The sequence below is a fragment of the Setaria viridis genome, chromosome 1 (genome assembly GCF_005286985.2).
Source record: "Setaria viridis chromosome 1, Setaria_viridis_v4.0, whole genome shotgun sequence".
Classification (NCBI taxonomy): domain Eukaryota; kingdom Viridiplantae; phylum Streptophyta; class Magnoliopsida; order Poales; family Poaceae; genus Setaria; species Setaria viridis.
In genome coordinates, this window is record NC_048263.2 from 8,932,037 (window position 1) to 8,957,385 (window position 25,349).

General features: G+C 45.2%; 3 protein-coding genes across 4 annotated transcripts; 2 read left to right on the forward strand and 1 right to left on the reverse strand.

The window, feature by feature from the left end:
* Nucleotides 1-489: 489 nt before the first annotated feature.
* Nucleotides 490-4,960, reverse strand: LOC117865183 (3-isopropylmalate dehydratase large subunit, chloroplastic). 2 transcript variants are annotated; one of them, XM_072292289.1, is made up of 14 exons: nt 4,779-4,960; nt 4,563-4,691; nt 4,129-4,452; nt 3,937-4,005; nt 3,742-3,858; nt 3,230-3,304; nt 3,064-3,141; nt 2,888-2,983; nt 2,676-2,725; nt 2,024-2,078; nt 1,803-1,934; nt 1,584-1,631; nt 1,327-1,485; nt 490-848 (listed from the first exon to the last, which is right to left on the reverse strand). In XM_072292289.1, exons 1-14 carry the CDS (start codon nt 4,830-4,832, stop codon nt 708-710), a joined length of 1,527 nt encoding a protein of 508 aa, XP_072148390.1. In that variant the 5' UTR covers nt 4,833-4,960; the 3' UTR covers nt 490-707. The 2 variants fall into 2 exon arrangements, with proteins under 2 accessions (XP_072148390.1, XP_034605216.1); XM_034749325.2 differs by having other exon boundaries at nt 4,563-4,694; nt 4,779-4,959.
* A 4,013-nt stretch (nt 4,961-8,973) lies between these two features.
* Nucleotides 8,974-13,546, forward strand: LOC117843126 (AT-hook motif nuclear-localized protein 1). Its single transcript, XM_034723691.2, has 5 exons — nt 8,974-9,718; nt 10,926-10,993; nt 11,174-11,305; nt 12,571-12,732; nt 12,888-13,546. The coding sequence occupies exons 1-5, from the start codon at nt 9,292-9,294 to the stop codon at nt 13,218-13,220; spliced, it is 1,122 nt and encodes a 373-aa protein (XP_034579582.1). The 5' UTR covers nt 8,974-9,291; the 3' UTR covers nt 13,221-13,546.
* A 7,764-nt stretch (nt 13,547-21,310) lies between these two features.
* On the forward strand, nt 21,311-24,836 carry LOC117865646 (bax inhibitor 1). Its single transcript, XM_034749877.2, has 6 exons — nt 21,311-21,590; nt 22,430-22,573; nt 22,710-22,801; nt 23,854-24,040; nt 24,170-24,325; nt 24,438-24,836. Exons 1-6 carry the CDS (start codon nt 21,468-21,470, stop codon nt 24,492-24,494), a joined length of 759 nt encoding a protein of 252 aa, XP_034605768.1. The 5' UTR covers nt 21,311-21,467; the 3' UTR covers nt 24,495-24,836.
* Nucleotides 24,837-25,349: the final 513 nt, after the last annotated feature.

Below are 25,349 nucleotides of genomic sequence, written 5' to 3' on the forward strand. Positions count from 1 at the left end.
CCCGGACCATTGGAGGATACGGACTTGAGCTGGTTCGTCATGTCGCGCGGCGCCATATGCGAAGCGAGGCCGGCGTGGTCCGACGACGCGTTCTGGGACAGCGTGCTCCGGTTGACGACGCACGCAGCAGCTGCGTTCTGGGACAGTGGATGCCGCCGTCGCGACGCCGTCCTGCGAGTCCGAGCGCGCGGAGCAGCGACGCCGTTGGTGGCATCGGAGTTTGCCGAGGAGAGGGCGCGGAGCGCGACGCCGTTGGTGACACCGTTAATTTGTTGTCAAATTTTAACCAACAATATTTGTTTAATTAATTAATTATTTTAAAATGGAAAGCATTTGGATTAAGTAAGGAACAAGTCCCGCCCGAAAAAAACTTTGACCAACACTGTTTGTTTAATGAATCAAGCACTCACAAAGGAAAATATAATGAAGAACTACCCGCAGGAGACCGCAAGCCTGACAGGATTCTGTAGAGGAGCTGCTACTGGTATGTAGATGAATGCATTTTCCTTGTGCAACAGTCATGTTTGTTCTTGATACTACACTCGGTAATGATGCAAAACCATACATGCCAACCTCACCATTTGCAGTCGTTAGCAAGGGAAAACTGCTTATTCCTCATCCAGAGACACGTCTAAACTAAGGTTCAACACGAATAAATGGTAAAACAGGCGTTCTTTTACATCATGAACTCTCTGGTTTCAAGGTCGTTACATGAGGAAGTCCCTGGGGTCTGTGACATACCCCGTCAGGGCCGAGGCGGCCGCAGTGTAGGGGGATGCCAGGTAGATCTGCCCCTCCTTGTGCCCCATCCTGCCCGGGAAGTTCCTGTTCGTCGTGGACACACAGACCTGCATCCAGATTATAAGTGGTTGAAATCATTAATTACTTCATCATAACTGTAAATGTCAACAAAATAAAATTCAGAGCATGAGCTTTTGCCTTCACAGACTAAGGACTTTGATGGCTTCAAAAAAGACTAAAGATTTTGATCAATGACAAAAGGTCCTATTGTTTAGTGTTTCCAGACATAATTATTCAGTAGAATTAGACTATGGTAGCAATTCTGTAGCCAAGTAAGCATGAGTGGGGACAGCAGGTAGCCAGTCAATCGTGTGAAATTTGTATGGGCACAAGGGAAACTGTTTAAGATATCGTCCTAATTTGTGTATATAGAACCATAGTAGCCTCAACCCCTATGTAGCACGGATAATATCTTACTGATTTGTGTACATAGAACCATAGTAGCGTCAACAGGTCACCTCAGGTATATAGTAAGTACCAACCCTATTTTACAAAAATGCTTCAAGATCTGCATAAGATTCTTACCATTGGTTCATTCATGCGTGCATATGTATCGCGAGGGCCACCTAAACAAGCACCACAACTAGGACTAGCTGGTGTGTCGCATCCAGCCTCTTCAAATATCTGGGAGCAAGTTTTGCCACCAGATCCTGGTACAGGGAGGCTATATAGGTCCATCCACACCTGCAGATATTTCACATTTTTTTCAGTGAATATGAACAAGTCTATAGGATGTTAAAGTGTTGCTTCAGGATATCTTTACTCTAGATAAGTAAATTTACCTTTTGTGTCGCGGGGACAAGGAATGTGGGAACTTTGACCTTCTTGCCCTGGATGAAGAAAACATTTTGCAGTTAGTCAAGTAGTCATGGGATAAAATGGCTTAAAATATAGCAAGGGGCATACATAAAGTACCAAGTTTCAAAGTACACAATGAATATTAACCTATCATCCAGGATGCATATACAGTTATACACCATGGTTGGGTTCAAGATTCTTACCGAAGCTAAGAACACCTTTGCAGCAGCAAGGAAGTCCTCTGTCTTACCACCAGTGCAAGAACCAATATAGACTCGGTCAATCTTGACATCTTTGCATTCTCTTGCTAGAGCACGATTGTCAGGTGAATGTGGCTGCAGTTCATGAAGATTATCATTTGTTTTTTTATTGGAAAATCAAAAAAAGCAAAGATAAAGATTTGCAATAGACTACATTAACAAACCTTGGCGACTACTGGCTCCAGTTTGGATACATCAAACCGATAGTCACTAAAAAATCTGAGGAAGAAAAAAAGAAGTCGATCAAATAAAAGAAGCAAGAAATCAAAAGCTTATGCACGTGGCATATCAAATAATCACACAGAATACAAGCTCGAAAGTTGCAAAGGAAAAACTGTATAGCTGACTGTTTAGCGCTGCTACTGTTAGGCAGTGGTTTAGCTGAATGTTTGAGATAGGAAATTCAATGGCTTTTAAAGTTAGGCAGTGGTTTAGCTGAATGTTTGGTGCTGCTATCCTCAGCTGGTGTCCCCAGCAAAAATGGTCAGTGCAAAAAGTTACATGCTTCCTTTTAAAGTGGGGTATCCTATCTTTGAAAACAAATGTGAAGGAAAACACTAGGCAACACTCTCAATTTCTTGTCGAACAAGTACCATTCATCCCTTTGTTCAATGCATAACATAATCAAATTTTCAGAACAAGACATCAGAAAGCAACTTGTTGAACAAGTACCATTCATCAATTTATTCTTGAATTACAATGCTTTCTAACAACAAGTCATGTCTCTGTAAGAGAAATATCTTTAAAACTCTAATATGCAAATCAATGCATAACATGAGCTAATGGACAAGAAAAGCAAGGGCAGACTATAATCACCTGGCCTGAGCATCGCTGTAGACAGGTTCATAATCAACTGATGTCTTGCCCTGCAGTATACCAGTATGACAGCTATGATGTGAGAACTAGCATGAAAAATCTTTTGCAAATTGTTCTGAGCACTCACTATCTCAAAGGTTATTGGAATATATGAAAGAGAAAAGCACATTTCCTCAGTTTTATCAATAGCATTTCAGAGGCTACTTCTGTACCTCAAGGTATTTAAATGTAGTCTCATCAGCAGGCACAACACCATTCTTTCCACCAGCTTCAACAACCATGTTGCACAATGTCATTCTCTCTTCCATCTAGCAAGTGCGTGAAAAGAATTAGTTCAATGCTAGATAGTGTGGCAGTTAATTAAGCAAATCTTGAGCAGGTAACGCACATTTAGACTTTCGATGGTTGATCCAACAAACTCCATGGATTTGTAGGTTGCACCAGATACAGAAATCTCACCAATAATCTGTAAGGAGCAATTATAAAGAATAAGAAGTCCCGGATACAATTAGATCCGAAGAGATGAACAAATTTAACATAGCTTGTAGGCTTACTTGCAAAATCAGATCCTTTGCGAGTAAATAAGGTGGCATTTCTCCATCCAGTACAAATCTTATAGTTGGTGGCACCTGAAAATAAGATTAACATATCAAAACACTGTGTTCTTTTTTCTGTAAGTGGCTGCAGCATATTGACTATATATGACAAAGCAATAAGAGGGTGTACAAAACCAAAAAGGAATGCGTAGCTGATATATAAATAGGGCTAACTGGATACTGCACTCGATGTTTCTATTATTGTTATGTTTGGAGGAAATGCAAGTCAGTGCAAATGACAATAACATTTTACTTATTCTCTAAGAAATATATCTTTAGTTTTGATTTGGGTGATCAAAGGCTCACTATCATGAAGATGAATTTATGCAAATATCCTGAAACATCAATGAAATATAGAACCGCATTTCAGTGTGCAACTGCACCTATACCCCACAAATAAATGTCTTTTATTTTGTTCTGCAAGACTTTTGCTCAAATTTATCTGGAAGTAATGAAAACATTTGGCATACCTTGAGAAGAGCCTTTCCAGTGCCCAACACAAAACCTGCATCAGTGTTTCCAATTCCAGTTGCAAATTGACCAAAGGCTCCAGCATTGCATGTATGAGAATCAGTACCAAGGAGAACCTAGATAACAATTGGAGTTAGTCCTTCCTGTATGGTAAAATCACAGATAACCTGAGCTTGGTACAGCCAGTAATGTACCTCGCCTGGTCGGCAGTGGCCTTCTTGAGCAAGTGCAACGTGACAGACGCCTTTGTAGTCTGGATTAGCCTGCAAACAACTTGAAAATGTAACTTCTGCTGGAAGAAAAACTTTAATAGGAAGATAAATTGTATGAGGCAGACAAGCTAAGATATGAATTGAACCAAACGGCAATCAAATGAGCAGCCATACCTTGAAATTGCTGAGGTCCTTAATGTCATAGAAGTACTTGATGTTCTGCTCCATACAGAAGTCCCTGAGGATATCGACATTGCGGTTGGCCCTCTCGTCGTTGGTGAAGATGTAGTGGTCCGGGATGATGACGACCTTCTCGCGGTCCCAGACCTTGGCGTCCTCCCCGAACTCCTTCTTGAAGATGCCGATGGTGCCCGGGCCGCAGACGTCGTGCGTCATGAGCACGTCGACGTCCACCCACACGTTCTCCCCGGGCTCCAGCCCCGCGCGCTCCGAGGCGCGCGCCAGGATCTTCTCCGTCATCGTCATCGCGGTCTTCACCTGAGGTGAGATTCAGACGAGGAGGCGCGTGCGTAAATCAAGCGCGGCATCGGCAGCAGCAACATTCAGAAGAGGCGCGTTAACAGCTGGGGGATTCAGGGGGCGCGTACCGAGCCGGTGGACGCCGGGGCGCGGGGGGCGCGCGCGGGCGAGGCGACGGCGCGCACGCGGCATGGATTGCTCCGGCGGCCCGAGCCCGCGCGGTGCTGCGTCGGCGCCGGCGCCGCCGCGGCGAGCTCCTTCTGCGACAGGGTATTGGAGCCGGTCAGTAACGGGATGCGAGTTGGGGGATAGGGAAGGAGCGGAAGGGGGAGGAGAGGACGTACCTTGTGGGCGAAGGCGGCGGAGGCCTTGGCGGCGGCGGAGACGGAGGAGGACATGGCGTGGCGGCGCGCGGGCGGGGCGAAGCGTCGAACACGCTGCGGGGGGCTCTTCAGGTCAAGGAGGTGGGGATCGGGTTTGGGGGTGGTGCCTGGTGCGGCGCGTGTTTGGGGAGTGTCGTGTACTCGTGTGGTGTGGCCGCCGTGGCGTGTGGGCCCGTGGGGTGACCGGGGTGAGGTAGGCGAGCACACGAAGGCGAGGCGGTGGTAGCTGCGAATGGGGACAAACTTTATAGTGGGCGCCAGAGAGGTGAGGAGTGTGACGTGAAGCCTTGGATCGAGATCGGGCGGCGGTGGATGGGTTTGCAGAAACAGCCCGGCTTTATTGTCGGTACGAGCCAGTAGTAGTATCCATGTTTAAGCTTAGCGTTGAGCCGTTGACTGAGGGAACAACTAAACACATTCACGAAGGATTTTTCCCCATTTAACAGCGTACTCCCTCCATTCCAAATTATAGGTCGTTTTGATTTTTTAGACTCATAGATTTTATTATACACTTAGATATACTCTATATCTAGATACATAATAACATCTATAATCTTAGAAAACCCAACATAACGAGTATTATTTTATAAGAATGGCTTTAAAAATGTATTTAATATTTTATCTTTCTTACAATTTATTGTCAACAGCACCGTAGAAGAACTTTAGATACACATGTATTGATTTTTGTACACTGGCATGTGTATAATTGGATAATTGTTGGTCAAGATTACAAAGTTTGATCATTTTAAATCAGCAAACATTTTACGCTGATGGACATAGTGCATACTTCATACTAGTTAATACTATTTATATTCTTAGAACTAAACTTTGTCAATTACGGTTTGTATACCAATTTGTTTGTGGTTCCAAATTTTGCTAAAAGTGCCTTAAGAAAGAAAACAAGATCTACTCAACTATTCCTAAGAATGTTACTCCATGCTAACTGCCTGGCTCATTTTGGGAGTGAGTGGTTGCTTGGCGCCTTGACCGCTACTCTCTCTAATTGTTTATGTGCCCAAGCAATGAATAAGATCAGAGGACACGTGCTACCAGACACACATGTTGATTTTCTTACTAGGCCTCAGAGAACGAGACAAGCATCAATGAAAATATTTCGAGCTGTGCGATAGTCACTTGCAAACTTGGCCCCTACGTTGCGATACAGCATTTGCAAACTTGGCCCCTACGTTGCTCATGCACTTGTGACTTGTCAGCCCGTGAATACGCTCACCCGGCTCACGTGGTCCATCCAAAAATCTTTGCTTGGCACGCATGCGTAGCTATTTGCCCAGCCCATGCAAGACCGGCCCAAAGAAGTTATAATGACCCAGGGGTGCACGGTTTTGGTAGGCCCGCTTTATTAGAACAGAAGCCCAAGGTGAAGCCATTTTCTGTTTGCTTCTGAGGCCCTTCTTATATACCCAACGCAAGAAAAGTACGATTTATTTTAATTTGTGTAATTTCCATGTTCTAAAAAGATTTCAAAACCGTAATATATATTAGATATGAACTTTGGAATTCCCACCGGCCATTATCTTGTGCTAGCTGGCTCGATCATATTTGTGAGCTCAAGAGACATAGTCCATCGAAATGTATACAAAAAAATATATATATGAAATTGCATCATTCCATCACGACAACCAAATGTATAAAATATCTACATTTTTCAATAAAGTAGAGAAAACCAGCTATCGTGTGTGGACATTTTTTTTAAAAAACTTTGGAAAAGATAAGGCAGTTGGCTAGGGCTTATCTGGTACATGGGTGTGTAAACTAATGGACAAACAGGAACGCGTCATGTGGTCGTGATTTTAAAAACCTTTTTGGCAGTGAGAGGGGGGAACAATAACACGCCAATCGGCATCATTTCCTTTGGAAATAATACTATTACCACGTCACACTGACTAAAGTTGTATCGTATAATAATATAATTTACACCACCTAGATCACCCAAATCCATAATTCGCGTAAAATAAGATACTATAATCTTGTCCTATTGATCACATCAAATCGGTCAAAATTTGTCCCCCCACTATAATATAATTCAGTCAAATTAAGCCTCTATAGCTTAGCATTTTTTTATGATGCGCTAGTATATATAATTTGGCGGCAAGAAATTGGGCCCAGATGCATGTGAATTCTTTGGAAATCGTAATTAACTAAGTGCTTCTACACCCTTCCCGAATATACAGAAGGAATTAATAATACATGATAAATATATATATATATATATTCTTAACTTTGGAAAGTTTTTAAAAAAAGATCATAACATGGTAAGGAAGATGATACAGCATACTGTATGTTGTGGTTGAAAATAAAGTGCTTTGCGTTTTGCCCTGATTGCTGACTGCTGGTGCTGCATTCTTTTTCCTTAGCTGAGAGTAGAGATGTATCCTGGCATGCACAGATGTACTACACTGCAATGAAATTTAACCTGGGATCTAACTACACATTGACTTTGGAGTGGGATTGACTAGTTTACACTGGTCAAAATTTGTTTTTCTAGGAAAGCACCTAACATATCGGTGGAAAGTAACTAGCTAGTTAGTGTGCCGTTTTTTATTTCAAAAAAAGTTAGTGTGCAGTTTTGGTTGAAGGAGTAGAGCTTAATCGGTCTCTCCTTTATTTTTCTGTTAACCAAAAGATTCAACTTTTCTTCGTGGGAATGAACCAAACTACTTAACTATTGTAAAAACACTTTGAAATCGATGTGCTATTGAAATATGGCCATCGAATAGGATAATCTAATCCTTGCCACTTGCGCTAAAGCTAGTTTGGCATGTACTGACTTTTCTTGTGCAAAGTTGATTTCTATATTTATTGGAAGGTGTTATCATCGATCCAAGCTTAACATAACAATAATATAGTCATATCCAACTGCCTCAATGATATATTCTATAGTCATAACCAAATAATTATTTACCCCATTTGGTCAATAATACGTGGATATTGGATAGGGAAATGAAATGATATTTTACCATATGAGTATTGTCATGCAAAGCAATGATGATTTGTGACTAAACATCGATGTTATCTTTTACATAGATAATCTAGAGTGTGAACCTCTTAAGAATTAAAAAAGAGTAAACGATCACAGTGAGCCAAGACGACTCGAGGGTTTATGATAATTAAGTTGGAGAATTATTTAATCCTAACCTCATTGACCACCATGATTTTTCATAATTAAGCATGTGTGATGGCAGCAAAAAGTTACCTAAATTACCATCATTATTTTTTAAAGGATAAACCTAATAGCTACCAAGTCAGATAAGTAGTTCAGTGGTGGGCAAGAGGCTCTTTTCCACCAAAGAAACTTCACATAAATAATTTGTGTAAATTTATTTGGTTAATAAAAGTCGTACTTTTGCTTTCCACATATATGCCCTTTACATACATATCTTATTGTTTCCGTCACTAGCTAGGCTATAAAATAGAGCTTTAACAAAAGAAACCTCGAATATAAAAGGCTATTTTGCGGAAACACACTTTGTCTTTGTTAAATTTAGGTCGCGATGGCAATAGCATTACTTTAAAAGGCTGGAATCGGTAGCGATAGATTTGTGATCCATGTATCTGTTCAGACCAACATGGTTGAAGGATAACATCATGCCCACTTCACTGACTAATACTTTTAATGAATATTCTTCAAAACATGGAACACAAATTCATTATGAATTAGAATATAAATTTATGCGCATCATACCTGAAATCTTTTGTAAAATGTTTATACAAATAAAAGAAGTGAAAAACATGCTAACAAGACTATTGTCTTGTTCATACACACCATGCAGCCTACATGAATGTGAAAGTCTGAAGGATTCAAAACACCACAAAGTCCTCCTGCCATCTGCAATTTATTAAATAATTAAGGGCCTAGCCAGCAAAACACCCAAAACATAAATTAATTCCGCGTCACACCGCATATTTCGAAATTAGCACCACCTCAGATTAAAAATTCGCCCTCTAGACGATACAAAACAAGGAAACAATTAAACAATAAAGCCCACCATTATTTTTCTCCATTAAAGAACCCACTAATTTAACGCCAATCACCAAACCGAACAAACTTAAAAATTTTAAAAATGCCGTCCATTTGCAAAATATTTTTAAATACTTTCTGTCCTTGTTTAAATTAAAACCAATCGATCCCTTTTATTTCCTCGCTGTATTTCCCATCTCCTCGTCTCCTTCCTTACCTCTCCCCCCTTGTCCTTGTGTTCTTGAATTTCTCACCGGAACACGGCCGGCGCGGCGAAGCTCACCGGAAGGCTGCACCGGCTGCGCATCGGCTTCTGGCTTGCAGAGGCTGTGCTCTGAGTTTGGGTTCTGAATTCAGGATTGGGAGTCTGAATTCGAGGTGAGTTCAGGCCTTCAGCTTCGTGATCGCGCTTGTGAGGAGAGGAGAAGCAGTGCGGCAGACTCTGATGGTCACCGCCCGACCAGGCGCGAGGTAGTGTTTAGCGAAGAGCCCACGATGTCGAAAACGGAGGCTTCGCCGGCTGCGGCTGATGATGCGCAGCCGGCGCCGGAGACGACGACGATGCCGGCGAGCTCTCAGCCTGCGCCGGCTGCTCCTACGGCCGCGTCAGCGGCGCCGGCGGCTGTTGCTGGGAGAGGAGAGGGGAAGAGGAAGAGGGGGAGGCCGCGGAAATACGGGCCGGACGGGAGCCTGCTGCGGCCGCTGAATGCGACGCCGATCTCGGCGTCGGTGCCGGACGACGCCGGCGGGGCGCAGTACACGCCGGCTGCTGCCGTCGGGGCCGTCATGAAGCGGGGCAGGGGGCGCCCGGTGGGGTTCGTCAGCCGCGCGACGCCGATATCCGTGGCAGTGACGGCCGCCGCGCCCACGGCGGCGGTGGTCGTGTCAGCGCCGGCGCCGCAGACACTGTTCGGGCCACTCGGTGAGTCCTCCCCTCCTCGCATCACTTGGACGCCTTATTGCTCGTTTAATTTTGAGAATTTTTCCCGTGATTTCGTTCAATTTCGATCTGAGATTGAAATTTGGGGGCAAAATGGAATGGTCATGACTTTTTTTAGTCAAAGAAACTGCACTTTGTCGGAGCATAGTTGGTGAGAGTTCTGCTATTCTAGGTAGGTGAACTGAAACTCTGAAAGAGACATGCAGCCTAGTTTCAGTTCAGGTTGTTCTGCTTGGACTAGCACTAGATGTACTTGGGTAGTACTCCTGTCTCTGAAGACGTGGCCCTGGTTGGGTTATCCATGTCGTGTTGTTTGTGGTTTGCAAGTGGTTTCAGACTTGCAGGCTTTCATTCTTCATGCTGTGACACGTTGGTAACCTACTTATTCAACATCTATTAAATTGATCATCAAGGGATGACTGCTATTATCAAGCCTTAGTTCTTGTACTAACATCTTATTCTAGAAAGAGAGAAATACAAGAGAAACTGGAACTGCCAGGCCTGTTCAGGGATCCTGCCTGATTGATGCGGAATTGCAAATGCAGTTGGAACCTCACTAGCGTATACGCTAATATTAATATGTGATTGATGTGTTGTCATAGATGATGCCATTGGATGGCTTGGAAGCCTATTTATTTACTTGTGGTTGGACAGAAAATATGTCTGATAGCGATGCTAAATAAGTTGATGTCTCTTGGAAGCATATTCTGTTGGAGGAATAACAGATACATTGTTTGGTTGCTTGGGTGGATGGACATGGGTTACGTGTGATATATAGATATCCGCATTCGGGAAGTGATTTTCAATGTTGCCTTTTTGCATGACACTCTTAGGTTTTAATTGTTTGCCATGGGTAGCCAGATAATTTGATAGGATAACTAATACAGTTCACTACAGAGAGGCAGGGAGATTACAGCAACATGGTCAGTTGCACAATGTTGTCGGTTCTGCTACAGTAACTGTTTCTGATTGTTCCTCCTTGTTCTTTCCTTTGGTATTTTCCCACCACAGTTGCAACTATAAAACTTTACGCACTCCTCCAACAATAAATTAGGCAGAATTCTTGTCTGACAGCCCAAAGCCCTTTTGAAAGAGAAAGAACAGAAAGTGTGAAAATATTCAAAGTGAACATTCTCCTGATAATTCTGTCTCCATTTCTGAAACATGATATTCTTTGATTGATGGGCAGGTGAATTGGTAGCTTGTGCTTCTGGTGCGAATTTTACACCTCATATCATTAATGTTGCTGCTGGTGAGGTAAGTATCATGTGTTCCATCTACTTGATAAAATAGAAAGAACTTCCACCTTAATAGCTTGACGAGCTATATATATTTGCTTCTAGATTGGTGCCCTTTGGTCTTGACTTCTTCTTTATGGAGACATTTCGTTTTAATTTTCATCAGTATACTTACCAACCTCGTTTATTTATTTACTAGGATGTCAATATGAAGGTCATATCTTTCTCCCAACAAGGTCCAAGGGCAATTTGCATTCTATCTGCCAATGGTGTGATTGCAAATGTTACACTGCGTCAACAGGACTCCTTAGGCGGTACAGTAACTTATGAGGTCTGTCCATATTGACTTCTGAGGTTTTCTACATTTTAAGAAGTGAAACTAATGGATGGAATTTAATTCTCACTTCCATGTTAGCTATCGTATTTGTTTGTGCTTTTTTTTTTAGTTTGCATTTGTTCGTTGAAGAGAGTTCTTGTAGATTATTTCATTCAAGTAGGGATCTGAGGCCATCAATTGTTCATTCTACATTACTAAAGACCCTCCAAAACTAAATCCATACTCCTCATAGCCTTACATGATCAGTTTATTAATTGTTTGCCTGTGTTGCCATGAAAATGGTTAGAGAAAAACATTGATAGGTATCCAACAGATCAAGTGCTGCTTATAAATTGATGTTTGCAAGTTGAAGTTATTGTGCTACTAATTGTAAGCTAAATGAGCTTGTGAGATAGATAGATGCATTATGCATGACCTGCATAACTGAACAAGCAAACTTATGTGGCTTTCCCTTCTTTAATTTTTTTTATCATAGTCCCTCTGTAGTTAACATGTGCAGAAATGTCTTTGCATATTTTGATTATTTAATTTGTCATCTGTAGTATCACTTGAGAAAGTTTAATAGTGGCTTTGCTAGTAGGAGAAATGCTCATCGCAGAAGAATTGTACAAGGTTCTGGTTTACTCTGCTGTAACTTGTAACCCACAAAATTCAATTGCATATCAAAAAACTAGTTTATTAAGCATCCTCTGAATTTCTAGCAACTGATGTTTGAATAAGTGCATCCAATGTCTAGTGGCCATAGCAGCCCAGTCAAAATGCTACGTGAAGTAAAACTCAAGGTGGTCAAATTGATAATCACACCATGTATTTGTCATTGTAGAATATTCATATGCTTTGACTTTGAGTGGCTAGGGGGCAAAAAAACATGATCAAGGCCTTTAATTTCCACTCTTTGCGATAAAAGGTAGATGCATGACAAGTCGATGGAAGCTAGTAGCATCGAAGAAGCTGCAGAGAAACTATATACATATAAAATCATATATATGCTTTAGTCATGTGTTGTTTCTTGTTAGTGCATATATATAGTCGCAGGAAAAGTTGTGCCTAGCTGGCCCATTGTTTGATAGTGCTTGTATATGTGGTATATGCTATTCAAATAGTGATAATATGCTGGAGTTGGACCATCATGTGACCATCCTCTTTTCTACTAGAAAATCGGTGTTGTTTAGACAAAAACTTGTGAATGCCCGGTCTCTAAAAACAATTACTTTATATTCCGTAATGATTTTTTTTGCTGACACGTCATGCTAATCCAGGGCCGGTTTGAGCTGCTCTCCCTGTCTGGATCTTTCACTCCGACCGATAGCGGCGGCACCAGAAACCGCTCCGGCGGGATGAGCGTCTCTTTGGCGGCCGCCGACGGCCGCGTCATCGGCGGCGGAGTAGCCGGTCTCCTTGTGGCTGCTAGCCCTGTCCAGGTAACGTGAACCCATCGAATTATAAATAGACGTGAAATGAATTATATTCTGGTTAATTACATGATTAACTATACTAGTCAGTAGGCACTAGTCCATGATGACTCGGCGATGGATGATTGTTAATTGCAAGCTGATGATGGGCGTTGTGCCAGCAGGTCGTGGTAGGAAGCTTCCTCCCGAGCTACCAGCTGGACCAGAACGCCAGCAAGAAGCCGGTCATCGAGATCACGGCAGCGCCGCCGCAGCAGCCGCCGCCGGTGACCGTCGGGTTCACGATCTCCAGCGGGGACATGGAGGACTCGTACAGCGGCAGCCAGCACCCGCGGTCGGGGGCGGCGAAAGGGAGCTCGACGACGGCGGTGTTCAAGGTGGAGAACTGGACGGCGCCTGCGCAGCAGCAGCAGCAGCAGGCTTCGCCGGAACAGGCGAGGAAGACGCCGCCGCCGCCCCCGGCGTCGGAGGCCAAAGTCCCCGTGCCCGGTGGGTGAGGCTTACGGATCCTGCTCGCCGATCGATCGGCTTGGCTGCTCAACAAAATCTCCATCACTTTGCAGGCCGGCTGAATAGCTTTGCGTGCCTTCAGGGCTAGCTCGCCCTCTGATGGCAATCAGGCCCTGAATTAAGTTTATAGGGAACATAATTCAGTGATGCAGCAAACCTTAGTGATGATGTTTAAGTACAAAAGTGGATTGGTTTACTTGCACATTGTCAGGCGGGAACACTAGCTCTTAGTAGTCTTAATTAGGTGTTGGCATTTTCCATTTTTATTTACATGACGCTTCAATATATATATATGCATCGTTCCATTGGTGTACCTACTATTTTATTACCTGGCTAGCTCCCTTGTGAGTATCCTAGTAGTAGCAATTTTTGTGTGCTATCATGATCTGCGACAAATACACGTCACGGAAAGCTGAACGAGTTTCCATGGCCTACGTGGCTGGGGAAGCACCGTTGGATCCGGCACGGGGTGCATCCAACGGACCCGAACATAACGGTGCCCCGTGCTTCACCTCTTGTCACACACAAAGTGACGAGGGCAGCCACGACAGCGTACGTTGGCCGGATCAATCGAGATGCACGCATGAGCCGCGCTCACTTGCTGAAAAAATTGAGGAAAAAAGAGGCTGTACATCAGCGGAGTAATAATTTGTTGTGACTTTCAATATGCAATCCAACGGTTTTCTCCCAATCCGCAGCAACACGTAACGGAAAAATTAAAAGAAAAAAAAAGAAAAATCAAAGAGCTAGCCAGAGTCGATCGTTGAGAATTCAAAGGAGTAGGAGATATGGCCCTCGAAAAAAAAAAGAGTAGGAGATATGATTATATGAAACTGGGCCCCTATATGCGGATGGGCCTTTAGCCCAGTGGTAAGACGGACATTGCGGAATCAAGTCCAATACTTTCCTACCGTCCCTTCATTCAGGTCAGGCCGCCTTCACTTTTGTTCCTATGCATGGTCAACGCATCACCTTCACGGCTCCACACATGCAGCAGGCGAGTAGTACGTTGACCTTGGATGTCGATCGATGATAATATTCCGAGAAGTTGCAACGGCACAATAACTTCATAAACCGTGTGTACACACATCTACGAATACGAAGAAGAAAATTCTGAAGACTCGTTGCATGTGCTGCATGGTATATACACGTATGCACGAGGTTTGGCCTTGATTAATTAACAACAAGTCGACGCCCTCTGGACCAATGCAACTCGTGGAAAAAAACTAGAAGTTGCCGATGCCATCATCATCATTAGATGTTAAGAATAGACAGGGCAACAATATTGCAGCCAGTCTAAGGATACAGCGATCTATATATAGATAATGTTCAGAGAAGTTCCCAGCAGCTAGCAGCTAGGGCAGGAAAGTCTCTGAATAATGCATCAATATTATTAATTACTGAAATTTCCAGGGAAAGTTTTTTTCCCTGGAAATTTCTTGTACATCAGAGATGAGAGTCGTTGTTTTTTCTTTTAGCAAAAAGGTAGATGAGTCTCTCTCTAGGTACCATATGCATTGCAGTTTCCGATTGCAAAGATGAGCCTGCCAGCGGAAAGGCGGAACGGAGTGGAAGAATATGCACATATATATACAAACAAAAATAAGAAAGTAGAGGAAGCAACAGGCCAACAGTGATGGTGTGTGCGGGGTGGGGGGTTTAAAGCCGCCCATACTTGCCATGCAGGGTGATTCCTGATCTGGACGGGATGCAAGGGGATGTTGGGATTTATGGATTAAATTTTTAATTCAGGTATATTTGGATACCAATTATAAGGAATAAACGTAAATTAATTATAAAACTAATTGCATAAGCCGTGACTAATTCGTGAGACGAATCTATTAAGTCTAATTAATCTATAATTAGCACATATTTACTGTAGCATCACATGGGCTCATGAACTAATTAGACTTAATAGATTCGCATCGTGAATTAGTTTTCATTTATGCCATTAATTTTATAATTAATATATATTTACTACTTCTAACGAGTAGAATGCGACAGGAACGGTACTATGTATAAACACGCACATACAGACAAAAATAAGAAAGGAGCCAGAGGAAGCTGGCTCTGCATATTCGCTACTAGCTGGATAGCTACATGCCCATGCACGCATGGCATATACCTGCCATGCAGACGTGTAAAAATAAGGCTCTGGAAGACTAGCCGGGGACTTAGATGTGTGGGCCGAAATGACCATTCACCGTGCAGCTTTGCGTCCTCGGTGAAAGTACGGATCGGAGGCTTCCTGGAAAGTACCAGCAGCGGCTAGCTTGAAAACGAAAGCTAGAATATCACTCTTGTCCTGCGTGCTGCATTATTTTTCTACCGTCCCATCGACGTCCGACGACCTGTCGGATTATCATTTATGTATATCAGCACAGCAGGTGCGCGTTTATTTTCCGGCACCCGTGACCAGCTAGGTAGTAATGGTCAGATTTGTTCTTCAGAATAAGATTTAAGGGACTAAATTAGCTAATTTAAAAGTTGAGGCATCAAGTTGACATATGCAAAGTTCAGGACTAAAGCTGCTGGCCGGCTGCGATATAAAGCTGGGTGGACTAGCCGGAGACCATCCAGGAAGATACGATAGCTACGGCCTACGGGAATGCATGGTCAGCCCTCAGCGTACTCACCAGCCAGCGCCTTAACTACCAGGCCGGTAAATTCCCTTGCCACTTCGCGGCAGATCGATGCATACAGAGATGCAGATGCCAAGCCAGATCGAGCCAGCCAGCTAGCTTTTTCTGCTCATGCAAAAATACAAGCCGCCTCCGTGCATGTCCAACCCCATGCATATGGGTGCCTCCCCAGATGAGTTGCAAGGTTCTCACACACATATAGCAAGAAAATGTAAGTTTTTCTTGGATAAAAGAAGCTTCATTAACCTTTAAGATCGTCGCATCGAAGTAAGACAACGCCTTTTAAAATACTCCCGATCTCTGCTAATTAGCAAGATATGCACAGTATACATGCTATCAATTAACGGTCAAAGAGATGGACCAAGCACGCATGCCCTTGGTCAAAAGACTCCTTGGTTACTTATTGCCATTTGCTGCAAGAAATGTAAGTAGAACTTGATACATATACCTTCCGGGGTGATATGTAGCGCGCCTGAAGCTAGTCAAATCTTTATTCTAGGCCCGTGCTGGCAGTAAGTGTAGAATTCTTCGTCCTAGGTAAAGAAAGAGATCGATTATGTTCGTTCCGAGAAGTTCCTAGGGTTCTATGCAAACTATTTTCTCGCTCAACTACTATATACACGCACGATGCAGGTGCCTTTCGTACAATAACATCGACGACGCTGGAGTCAATTACCAAGAAGTTGTAGAGAAGGAGAAGGAACTCAAAGGCTTGAAACTATGAGGAAAGTGAAGCACCTCTTCTGCACTGCATGATATGCAGTTCGCTAGTCCGATCCAGAGACAAGACAGGGATAGGAGGACACTATCACCAAAATAGCTGGCTTGGCATCGACGGCACTCTTTCTTCGATCGCGTTGCCGGAATATTTCCACTCCCAAGGAGGGAAAAAAAAAGCCAATGCAAGTCGCTGCATGCATCTTTCTCGCGTGCAATTGTGGAAAACTTTCGCGCCCGTCTGCTAGATTCGCAGGGAAGAAGCAGGTTCCTGATAGTTTCTGGTGCTGACCCAGACAAGCATATATCTGGGGAGCCATGTCTCACCAGACGGCCATGTCCTGACAAAATCCCCAAACAGATCTTAATTATGTGTGCTCGTCATCACCAAAAAAAATCTAGGCTGTTGTATTATTATTTAGCGGCTAGTACTCGCACTTCTTTAGTGTAGCCAAAGTGTCCGTCGATATATATGTCTAACCTTGACATTGTGCACGCATAACTTATGTGTGAACATCTTACATCTGTATTCTGGTTTTGAAAAAAGAAAAGTGCACACGACTGCTCCCTTGAGCTCTGCTTCATCAAGGTGAAAAGATTTGACGATGCGACCTGTTTCTGTATTCCCAAAAAGAATGCAACTCTCGCTTCTCGAGAAGCCAAACAGTTTCAAATTTGATCAAATTTATAAAACATACTAACATCATGTCTCCAAATAGATTTTCTATAAAAATATATTACATGATTAATCTATTGGTATTTATTTTGTACCATAAATGTTAGTACTATTTTGTATAAATTTAATTAAATTTAAAATTGATTTTCCGAGGAAGTGAGAGTTGCTTTTTTTTTTTAGGGAGTGAGTAAGACGGAGGACTAACGACTGTCGGTTGGTACGCTAGCTATTTAATTACCGTTGTCCGGGCCAGTAGGGTACGGTAGAATGATTGATTAACTGGTTGGCTTCCGATCAATAAGTGGGTTGGATCACACGTTCAAGGATATATATAGATGCATATATATTTTTTTTCCATTTTCAAACAAAAAGATCCCGTTTGGTAGGGCTTCTCAGAGTGCTTCTCCACCGACTTTTGGTAAAGCCCTACCAAAGGGTCAATTTCAAAACGGCTTCACCACCAAAGCCGGGGAGAAGCCGCAAAACGGCTTACACTAGAGAGGAGAAGCCGAAAAAAGTGGCTTCACCGGCTTCTCCTCTCTCTCCAAGCATTAAGTGATCATAAAATTACATATATTGCCATTGAGAAGCCGTTTTACCAAACGTTTTGCAAAATGGCTTCAACTTCACTAAAAAGCCACTCCACCGAAGAAGCCGAAGCCAAAACCGTTTTACGAGAAGCCGAAGTTGTACCAAACGGAGGCAAAATATAGATGCATATATACACGTTACGTTACCCTGCATGCAATAATGCAAGCGGCTGTCATCGACGGCCGGCCGGCCGTGGTATAAAAAGGTAGTAGGTGGACTAACCGGAGACGAAGCAGGCAGCCACAGGACAGGAATGCCGAGCTACTGCTAGCGTACCATCACCACCGGCTCGAGGTAAATTCCTCGCCAATCGGCGCGCGGCTGTTGAACAGGGATCCAGCTCGTCCTAGCTTCTTTCCCTTGCTGATACGATGTCACTGCTACTTGTATCTATATATATGAAGAAAGGTCAGACTACGAAAAATGATAGTTACGTTCTTAATTCCCAGGGCCGGGCAGCTGGGATGACCGGAATTCAAATGCTGATGCTTATTGCTGCATCGACGAGACGATTGTTCAACGCTTAATAATTTCCTTTTTCCGCAAGCTCCATATATAAGCTCTAGTACAAATACAAGAAATTCGGGCTGCGATCAGCTCGTGTAGGAGTACGTAGTGGAAAAGGGGAGGAAATTTAAGCTTTCCAATTAGTACTCTTGTTTGGACTAGCTTAGCTAGCATGCACGAAGTCCAATTAGTAGTCCCGTTAATATTGGACCTGTGACTAAAATGACTTTAGTCCCGGGTCAAAAATGTGCCACCGAAGGCCACCGCGGGGGGAGGGGGGGCGAGTTTTAGTTCCGGTTGCAAATAACAGCCGAGACTAAAGCCCCCCTTAGTCCCAGTTGTAATGGCTCCAAAAAATCCCACCGACGCTCCCCTTTTATCCCGGACGCTCCCCCTCTTGTCCCAGTTAGAATTTCCAACCGGGACAAGGGGGTCTTTTGTCCCGGTTGGTAATTCCAACTGGGACTAGGGAGCCTTTAGTCCCAGTTGGAAACACCAATGGGACAAAATGGCGCTCGTCCCGCAGGCGCCTCTCTCCTCTCCACCCGAAGCAGAGCTGCCACCTTATCCTCTCGACTCTCCTCTCCACCATCCAAAGCTTCCTCTCCTCCTCTCTCCTCTCCATCCGAAGAGAGCTGCCCCTTCCCTTCCCCCTCTACTCGCCCATTACTGGCAGTGAGGAGCGGCAGCGGGGCAAGGGCAGGACGAGCGGTGGCCGGCGGGCGCGGCGCGGGTGGAAGCAGGGTAGCGGCGGGCGGAGCCAAGGCGGGTGGCGGCATGCGGGCGAGTGGCGCGCGAGTGGAGGCGGAGCGGCGGCAGGTGGCAGGCGGCTAGCCGGCCGGCGCGCCCAGCGTGGGGCCCAATTTTTTTTAATTTTTCAACCTTTTTAGTCCCGGGTTTAACAACCGGGACTAAAGGAGATCTTTAGTCCTGGATGATTCACCCGGGACTAAAGAACCTCCTTTCATCTCTAAAATTTTATCCCGGATGGATTTTCGATATCTTTCAGACCTACCAACTGGGACTAATACCCTGTTTTCCACCAGTGACGTACTGGTATCCTAGCTAATCTCCTACTACGTACTCGCTGCGAAAATTTCCATTCCCTCTCCAAGCTGAGAATTTCCACTCGGGAAAGCCAAGGCGGCGTCGTTGCACGAATCTTTCTCAGGCGCGCTCGCATATACATTTCTAGGAAAGCTTTCGCTCGCAAGTTACACAACATTTCCATCGACGCCCATGCATCCATGATCGTCGTGCATGTCTACCGTATACGTCGTGAATTAGACATAAGCGCAACAACGCCCCGCTGCACGACTTTTGTTTACCTTTGCGGCTTTGCCAAATTTCCCCCCAAAAAAAAACTAAACAAAAGGCCTCTTTTTTTTTCCCTTATCGTTACAGCCCCTCTGGATCACGAAACGAAGAATTGTTGGAAGCATGAGATTGTCAAAGAAGAAACAAAGATGGGAGGAAGGAGAAATTACCAACGGGGCTTTCTTTCCTTACACATCTGGATTGATACATAATCCTGGGCCTGATCATACTTCGTGCTCTCTTAACTAAAAAAGAAAATTCAAGGCTTGACAACGTTAACATCTCCTCTCATCATGGTAAAGGAAAAAAAATATAAAGAGGTTACCACTAATAAACTTCTGCTACTCAAAATTCTATATCTGTTGCTTCGTTTCAAGTTCCAATCTGGCCCGATCCACGCACGCTACTCGACCTCCTGAATTATGCTTGAAGGAAAAGTTCAAATTAAAGTATTTCACACGCGCACACGTTTAGCGGAAAAATTCAGCGGGTCCAGATAAATTCGCGCCGGGCCGAATACGGGAAAATTCCCCCAACGGTCGACGGCGACAGTCGTGGAAACGTCGTGGACCGTCGTCGCCCGAAAAGCGCACGCAAATGGATAAACCACGGGCCGGTGGGACCTGTCCGTTTCTGGAAGGCGAAAGTTCGTGGGCCCCGCCTGCCAGCAGCCGCCGGGAGGCTCGCGAAGCTTCTGCAGCTGCTGCTGCTGCCGCGCCCTCCGTGCCCGCGTCGGCTCCGCCACGTGGAGGCGCGTCACTGGTGGAGACCTGGGCAGTTCGCGTCATCGGCTCGCGCGATGCCAGGCCTGAGGCGCGTTGCGACGAGGCGTGTGCCACGCTTTGGTCCTTTTCTTAACGCCAAAGAAATTAATTAACAAGCCGATGGGCGATTATTGTCTATATCCAATTGCTTAGCACGTTCAATTTGGTCATTAGCACGACAAAAGCCGGCTGCAGCGGCTCATCTACGGGCGTAGCTGCAGCGTGAGGGCTTACGTACGTGCATGTCTTTATGTACGTAGGCTGATACGAGATAAAATATTTTGACTCCAGCTCCAGCTAAATACAGTATCTTTTTAAACATAGCACATCCCAAAGCTCATCGTTGACGTAACCAACGCGTTAAAATCAGTCGCAAGGAAATTGATCGTCACAATCTTTGAACCTCTTCGATAAACTAGCAGGCACGCGAAAAATAACGGTGCGCTCAAACGACTAACCAGAAACCGAAAATGTTGGTATCATGCATGCTTAACCGACTGCAATTGAGAATGATGCGACCAAACGGAAGCCTACCCGTACAACTCTAGATAACGATGCACGCGAGATAAGCGTGGCCGACTGGAAAACACGCCGGCGCCAATGGTAAAACTTCTAACGCAGCAGAGGCGGCAGCGGTGGTACGGTGCGGCGCGGTGCGGCGCCGCGCCCATCAACCGCGAACGAACGGAAGCCCAACCAACCAGCGTGGCGGCTGTACGTGACGAAACTTCTGGGACGGTCGCGACGCACGAGGCGCGCCCGTGAGCCTTCCCGAAAACTACTCGCGCGGTGCCGCGGCGTTTCCTCCGCCACGAACCCACCGTCCCCACTTGCTACTGTACTATATAAACACGCCGCCTCCCCCTCGTCCGACGCATTCCGGAACCCACGAACACCTTGCGTTGCGACCCGACACGACTCGAACAACCGATCCTCCTCACGAGGCCTTGCGTGCGAGGCGACCCGATTCGTTTCCCGTGAAGACAGAGAAGCATCGGCGGAGCAAGCCAGGGGAGGGAGATGGACGCCTTCTACTCGTCCTCGTCGGCGGCATACGGCGCGGCGCCCGGCGGCGGATGGGGCTACGACTCGCTCAAGAACTTCCGCCAGATCACCCCCGCCGTCCAGACCCACCTCAAGCTCGTACGTCTCCCGGGGCCATTGCCCTCCCTCCCTCTCCCTCTCTTCCGACCCTCTGATTTTCTTTCCTCCCGGATTTTTTGTCCTTTGTCCGTGGGCTGCGTGCTGGGATGGTGCCACCGGGTGATCCCTAGGGCTTCGCGGGGTGGAATGCGGCAACGGATTCGGGAGTCCGTGTGGTTTTGGGGTGTTGATCTGACGGTTTGGCGGTTGTTTTGGGGAAATTTGGGGGGATTTGGTTCTGATGGGGCTCGATTCTTCGTGGGTGTCTAGTCCGCTTGCTCTTCCGTTCCAGGCTGGCTTGGCGCCCCCTGGTTTGATTTCCGCGCCCGATGGTTTAGACGGTCCAGTCTACGCCTCCCGGTTCGATTTGTCCAGATGGATGAATTTGTCGGAATGTGAATGCGATGAGCGCCGCAGTTAAACGTTTCAGATCGAATTGTTGGACTGGAATGTGTGCGATTCACGCAATCGGCCTTCATTTTCCGTTGTTGGTTTCGTGGGGATCCCTAATGGAACTCATTTGTGAACCTTTTTTTTTAATCGGAACTTGCAGTTTGCGTCTTGTTATTCTTCTTCGCATAAGCTATTGACAATTTGGGATGCGCACTGATTCATGCGTTTACTCGTTGGGTTTATAACTGCAGAATAGCACCGCTTGATCTGTCATTAATTAAGAAAATATATAATTCGATTAGTTGCATTTCGGTTACTTGTTTATGCGCCTTCATGTTTCGTGCGATTGTGTGATGTCAGACAGACTGTTCTAACTTCTAACGGTGGTTAGCTGCTCGAGTATCTTAATTCTGAATTTCTGACGGTGGCTGGTTGGTTGCCTGCAGGTTTACCTCACCCTATGCGTGGCGCTGGCCTCGTCGGCGGTGGGCGCTTACCTGCACGTCGTCTGGAACATTGGCGGGATGCTGACCATGCTCGGCTGCGTTGGCAGCATCGCCTGGCTCTTCTCGGTGCCCGTCTATGAGGAGGTTCGTCTCTCCTTCGTCAGTTGACCTTGATAACCTGATTGCTCCATCCATTTGAAGTTTTTGAGAAATTTGACAACAGAAAATGTCAATCGCGCTGACTTTTGTGATGTTTTGCCCTGTGTGCGCGTGTGTGCAGAGGAAGAGGTATGGACTGCTGATGGCGGCTGCCCTCCTGGAAGGGGCGTCAGTTGGACCTCTGATCAAGCTCGCTGTAGACTTTGACCCAAGGTAATAAGGAACTTACCTAGCAGTTGTCTTGGAAATTGCCTGCGCTGTGGGTTACCACTTAATCAAATACGTACAAGTCCACCTTGTTTGATCATGCATGAGTGGATTAGTAGGAGCTACTAGTTCGGCGTAGCTGTAGTAATAAATGATGTAATGCTTGAGCAATTAGGTGATGGTGATTGGCAATATGTCAGTAGTGAGTAGGACATATTGGATGCCTATGGTTTTCGTGTCTCTTGTCATGTTCTTGCCTTCTTGAGGGCATTTATTCATTTAACTGATGTTGACGTCATAGTAGCAGAATTTTGCATGGCAATTGGACTACCAGTATTTCCTCATGATAATATTTTTTGCTGACAGTTGCAGTTTCGAGTGCGTCATGCATGATGTTATGACTAGTTAATTACTGTTCACAGTTTTTGCTATGAGGGTGCAAAATTTCTGCACCTTGATGCAGAATTGATTTTGCCCTTGATTATGCTTTTTCCCATGTATGTTTCACCCTGAAAGATGCTCAAGAAAAGCAAAGCTACTTCTGAATTACTTGATGGGGGACCTGGCATGGGATTGAATAACATGGTTTGCAAGAGATAAATTTAAGAATTGAACAGTTTTCAGATGATATGTTGGTCCTGACCATTTAGGGGAAGTGCTACTGCATACTTCTGTTTGTTTGACTTCCATTTGGACCATTAGCATTTGTGCATGCTCTCTTTAACTGCCTTAGCTAGCAACATGTAATCTGCTCAGGTGTCTTAGAACTCTGATTTGTGTATGATGGTGTCCTGCGTTGGGCTTGGGCCTTTTTGTTGATTCTGTTAGGTGAAGGGCTGAGCTGCTGCTTTATTTAATTATCTTGGCATGATGAGCTGAATTTTCTTGTGCTGTATTCTGAACTAAATTCATACACCAGAGTACTCTGAGCCATGAATTTGTAGTTAAATTGCTCGAAAACCTCAATCTTAGATCTGTTGTTGATCACCGTCATAAACATACTAATTGTTTTCTGTTAACTGATGTAGCTTACCTGTTGCTTCTGTTGTATTTGACAGCATCCTGGTGACAGCATTTGTTGGGACTGCCATTGCCTTCGCATGCTTCTCTTGCGCTGCCATCGTGGCCAAGCGCAGGGAGTACCTCTACCTTGGTGGGCTGCTCTCTTCTGGCCTCTCCATCCTGCTCTGGCTGCAGTTCGCCGCCTCCATCTTTGGCCACTCCACTAGCAGCTTCATGTTTGAGGTCAGTGAGATTGTATATGAGTGCAGTGTGCTTGTGCTGTACTGCTGTTCGAGTGGTGTCATTAGGCATGTGTGTTTATCAGGCTTGAAGAAAAGTAATTGACCTGTGATGGATTTTATCAACTTGCAGGTCTACTTTGGGTTGCTGATCTTCCTGGGGTACATGGTGTACGACACACAGGAGATCATCGAGAGGGCGCACCGTGGCGACATGGACTACATCAAGCACGCCCTCACCCTCTTCACCGACTTCGTGGCTGTCCTTGTCCGCATCCTCGTCATCATGGTGAGCCTTTGGGGATTGCCTGATTACCTTGATCGTTACTTGTCGGAATTGCTGCAGTCTATGATAACCGATAACTCTGCTGACGATGGATTGCTTCAATTTGGTCGTGCAGCTCAAGAACGCAGCTGACAAGTCGGAGGACAAGAAGAGGAAGAATAGGAGGTCGTGAGCACTAGCTAAGCTGTCCCACCCGCCCTGTGCACATAGAAGCCACCGCTACTTACTACTTGTACTACTACTACTGCTACTGCTACTACAAGTGCGTTGAGGATGGGAACGAAGCTGCCATACAAGTGGGTGCTGTGGTGGAAACGAATTGTTCTTTGGTTTCTCTTAGTTTGTTAGTTCTTTTGTGAATCTCGTGTGGAGTCTGCTGGAGCTTTGCATATACCTTGCGCGCTACAAACAACTCGGATCTGTCTGCCTGTGTTTACTGAATGTTGGTTGGCATTGGTCTGAGCCTGATAACAAGCTGTGAAGAAATCGCAATGAATTGCTGAATTCCCCGATCTGTGCGGCCTAATCCCTTGTTTTATTCAGTACTTTGTACATCCACGTGCATGCACAGAATCAAATTTTGTACCAAATGCATTTAAACTTTGGTGTGTTTCTGGAATTCTGGTGGCTGAAACGACGTGGCACCTGTCATCACGTACAAGAGAGCGCTTGCCGCCGTAACGATGGGGGGAGCAATAGAACGGACGCCGCCGCACTGATGAAGCGTCCTTTCGTCAAAAGAATGGGGCGCGATGTGAAGCGGCCTGGACTCGCCCGCTGCTCTGCTGTCCTCTGCTACTTGTCTATGTTACGGCCACGGGACACGGGTGGTTCATCACACGCTGATGTTGACCGCAAACTTGCTCCCAGGATCGTATTGTCTGTTCTTAATCCTGACTACGCCCGCCGAAACTTTATTACAGTAATCCGGATCGGATCGGCGGTTTCTATACAAAAGGCCCAGGGAGGGAGCCAAGAAAGACCACCGCCTGCTTCTTATTTTTCTCGATGTGGCTCGAGTTGGACC

Coding starts and splice junctions, on each gene's coding strand:
- LOC117865183 (XM_034749325.2), bottom strand. CDS start 4,832: ATGTCCTCCTCCGTCTCCGCCGCCGCCAAGGCCTCCGCCGCCTTCGCC. Junction 2,984..3,063: donor CAACCATCGAAAGTCTAAAT/GTGCGTTACCTG, acceptor CGCACTTGCTAG/ATGGAAGAGAGAATGACATT. Junction 1,486..1,583: donor TTGTCCCCGCGACACAAAAG/GTAAATTTACTT, acceptor AAATATCTGCAG/GTGTGGATGGACCTATATAG.
- LOC117843126 (XM_034723691.2), top strand. CDS start 9,292: ATGTCGAAAACGGAGGCTTCGCCGGCTGCGGCTGATGATGCGCAGCCG. Junction 9,719..10,925: donor GACACTGTTCGGGCCACTCG/GTGAGTCCTCCC, acceptor ATTGATGGGCAG/GTGAATTGGTAGCTTGTGCT. Junction 10,994..11,173: donor TTAATGTTGCTGCTGGTGAG/GTAAGTATCATG, acceptor TTTATTTACTAG/GATGTCAATATGAAGGTCAT.
- LOC117865646 (XM_034749877.2), top strand. CDS start 21,468: ATGGACGCCTTCTACTCGTCCTCGTCGGCGGCATACGGCGCGGCGCCC. Junction 21,591..22,429: donor TCCAGACCCACCTCAAGCTC/GTACGTCTCCCG, acceptor GGTTGCCTGCAG/GTTTACCTCACCCTATGCGT. Junction 24,326..24,437: donor TCCGCATCCTCGTCATCATG/GTGAGCCTTTGG, acceptor TTGGTCGTGCAG/CTCAAGAACGCAGCTGACAA.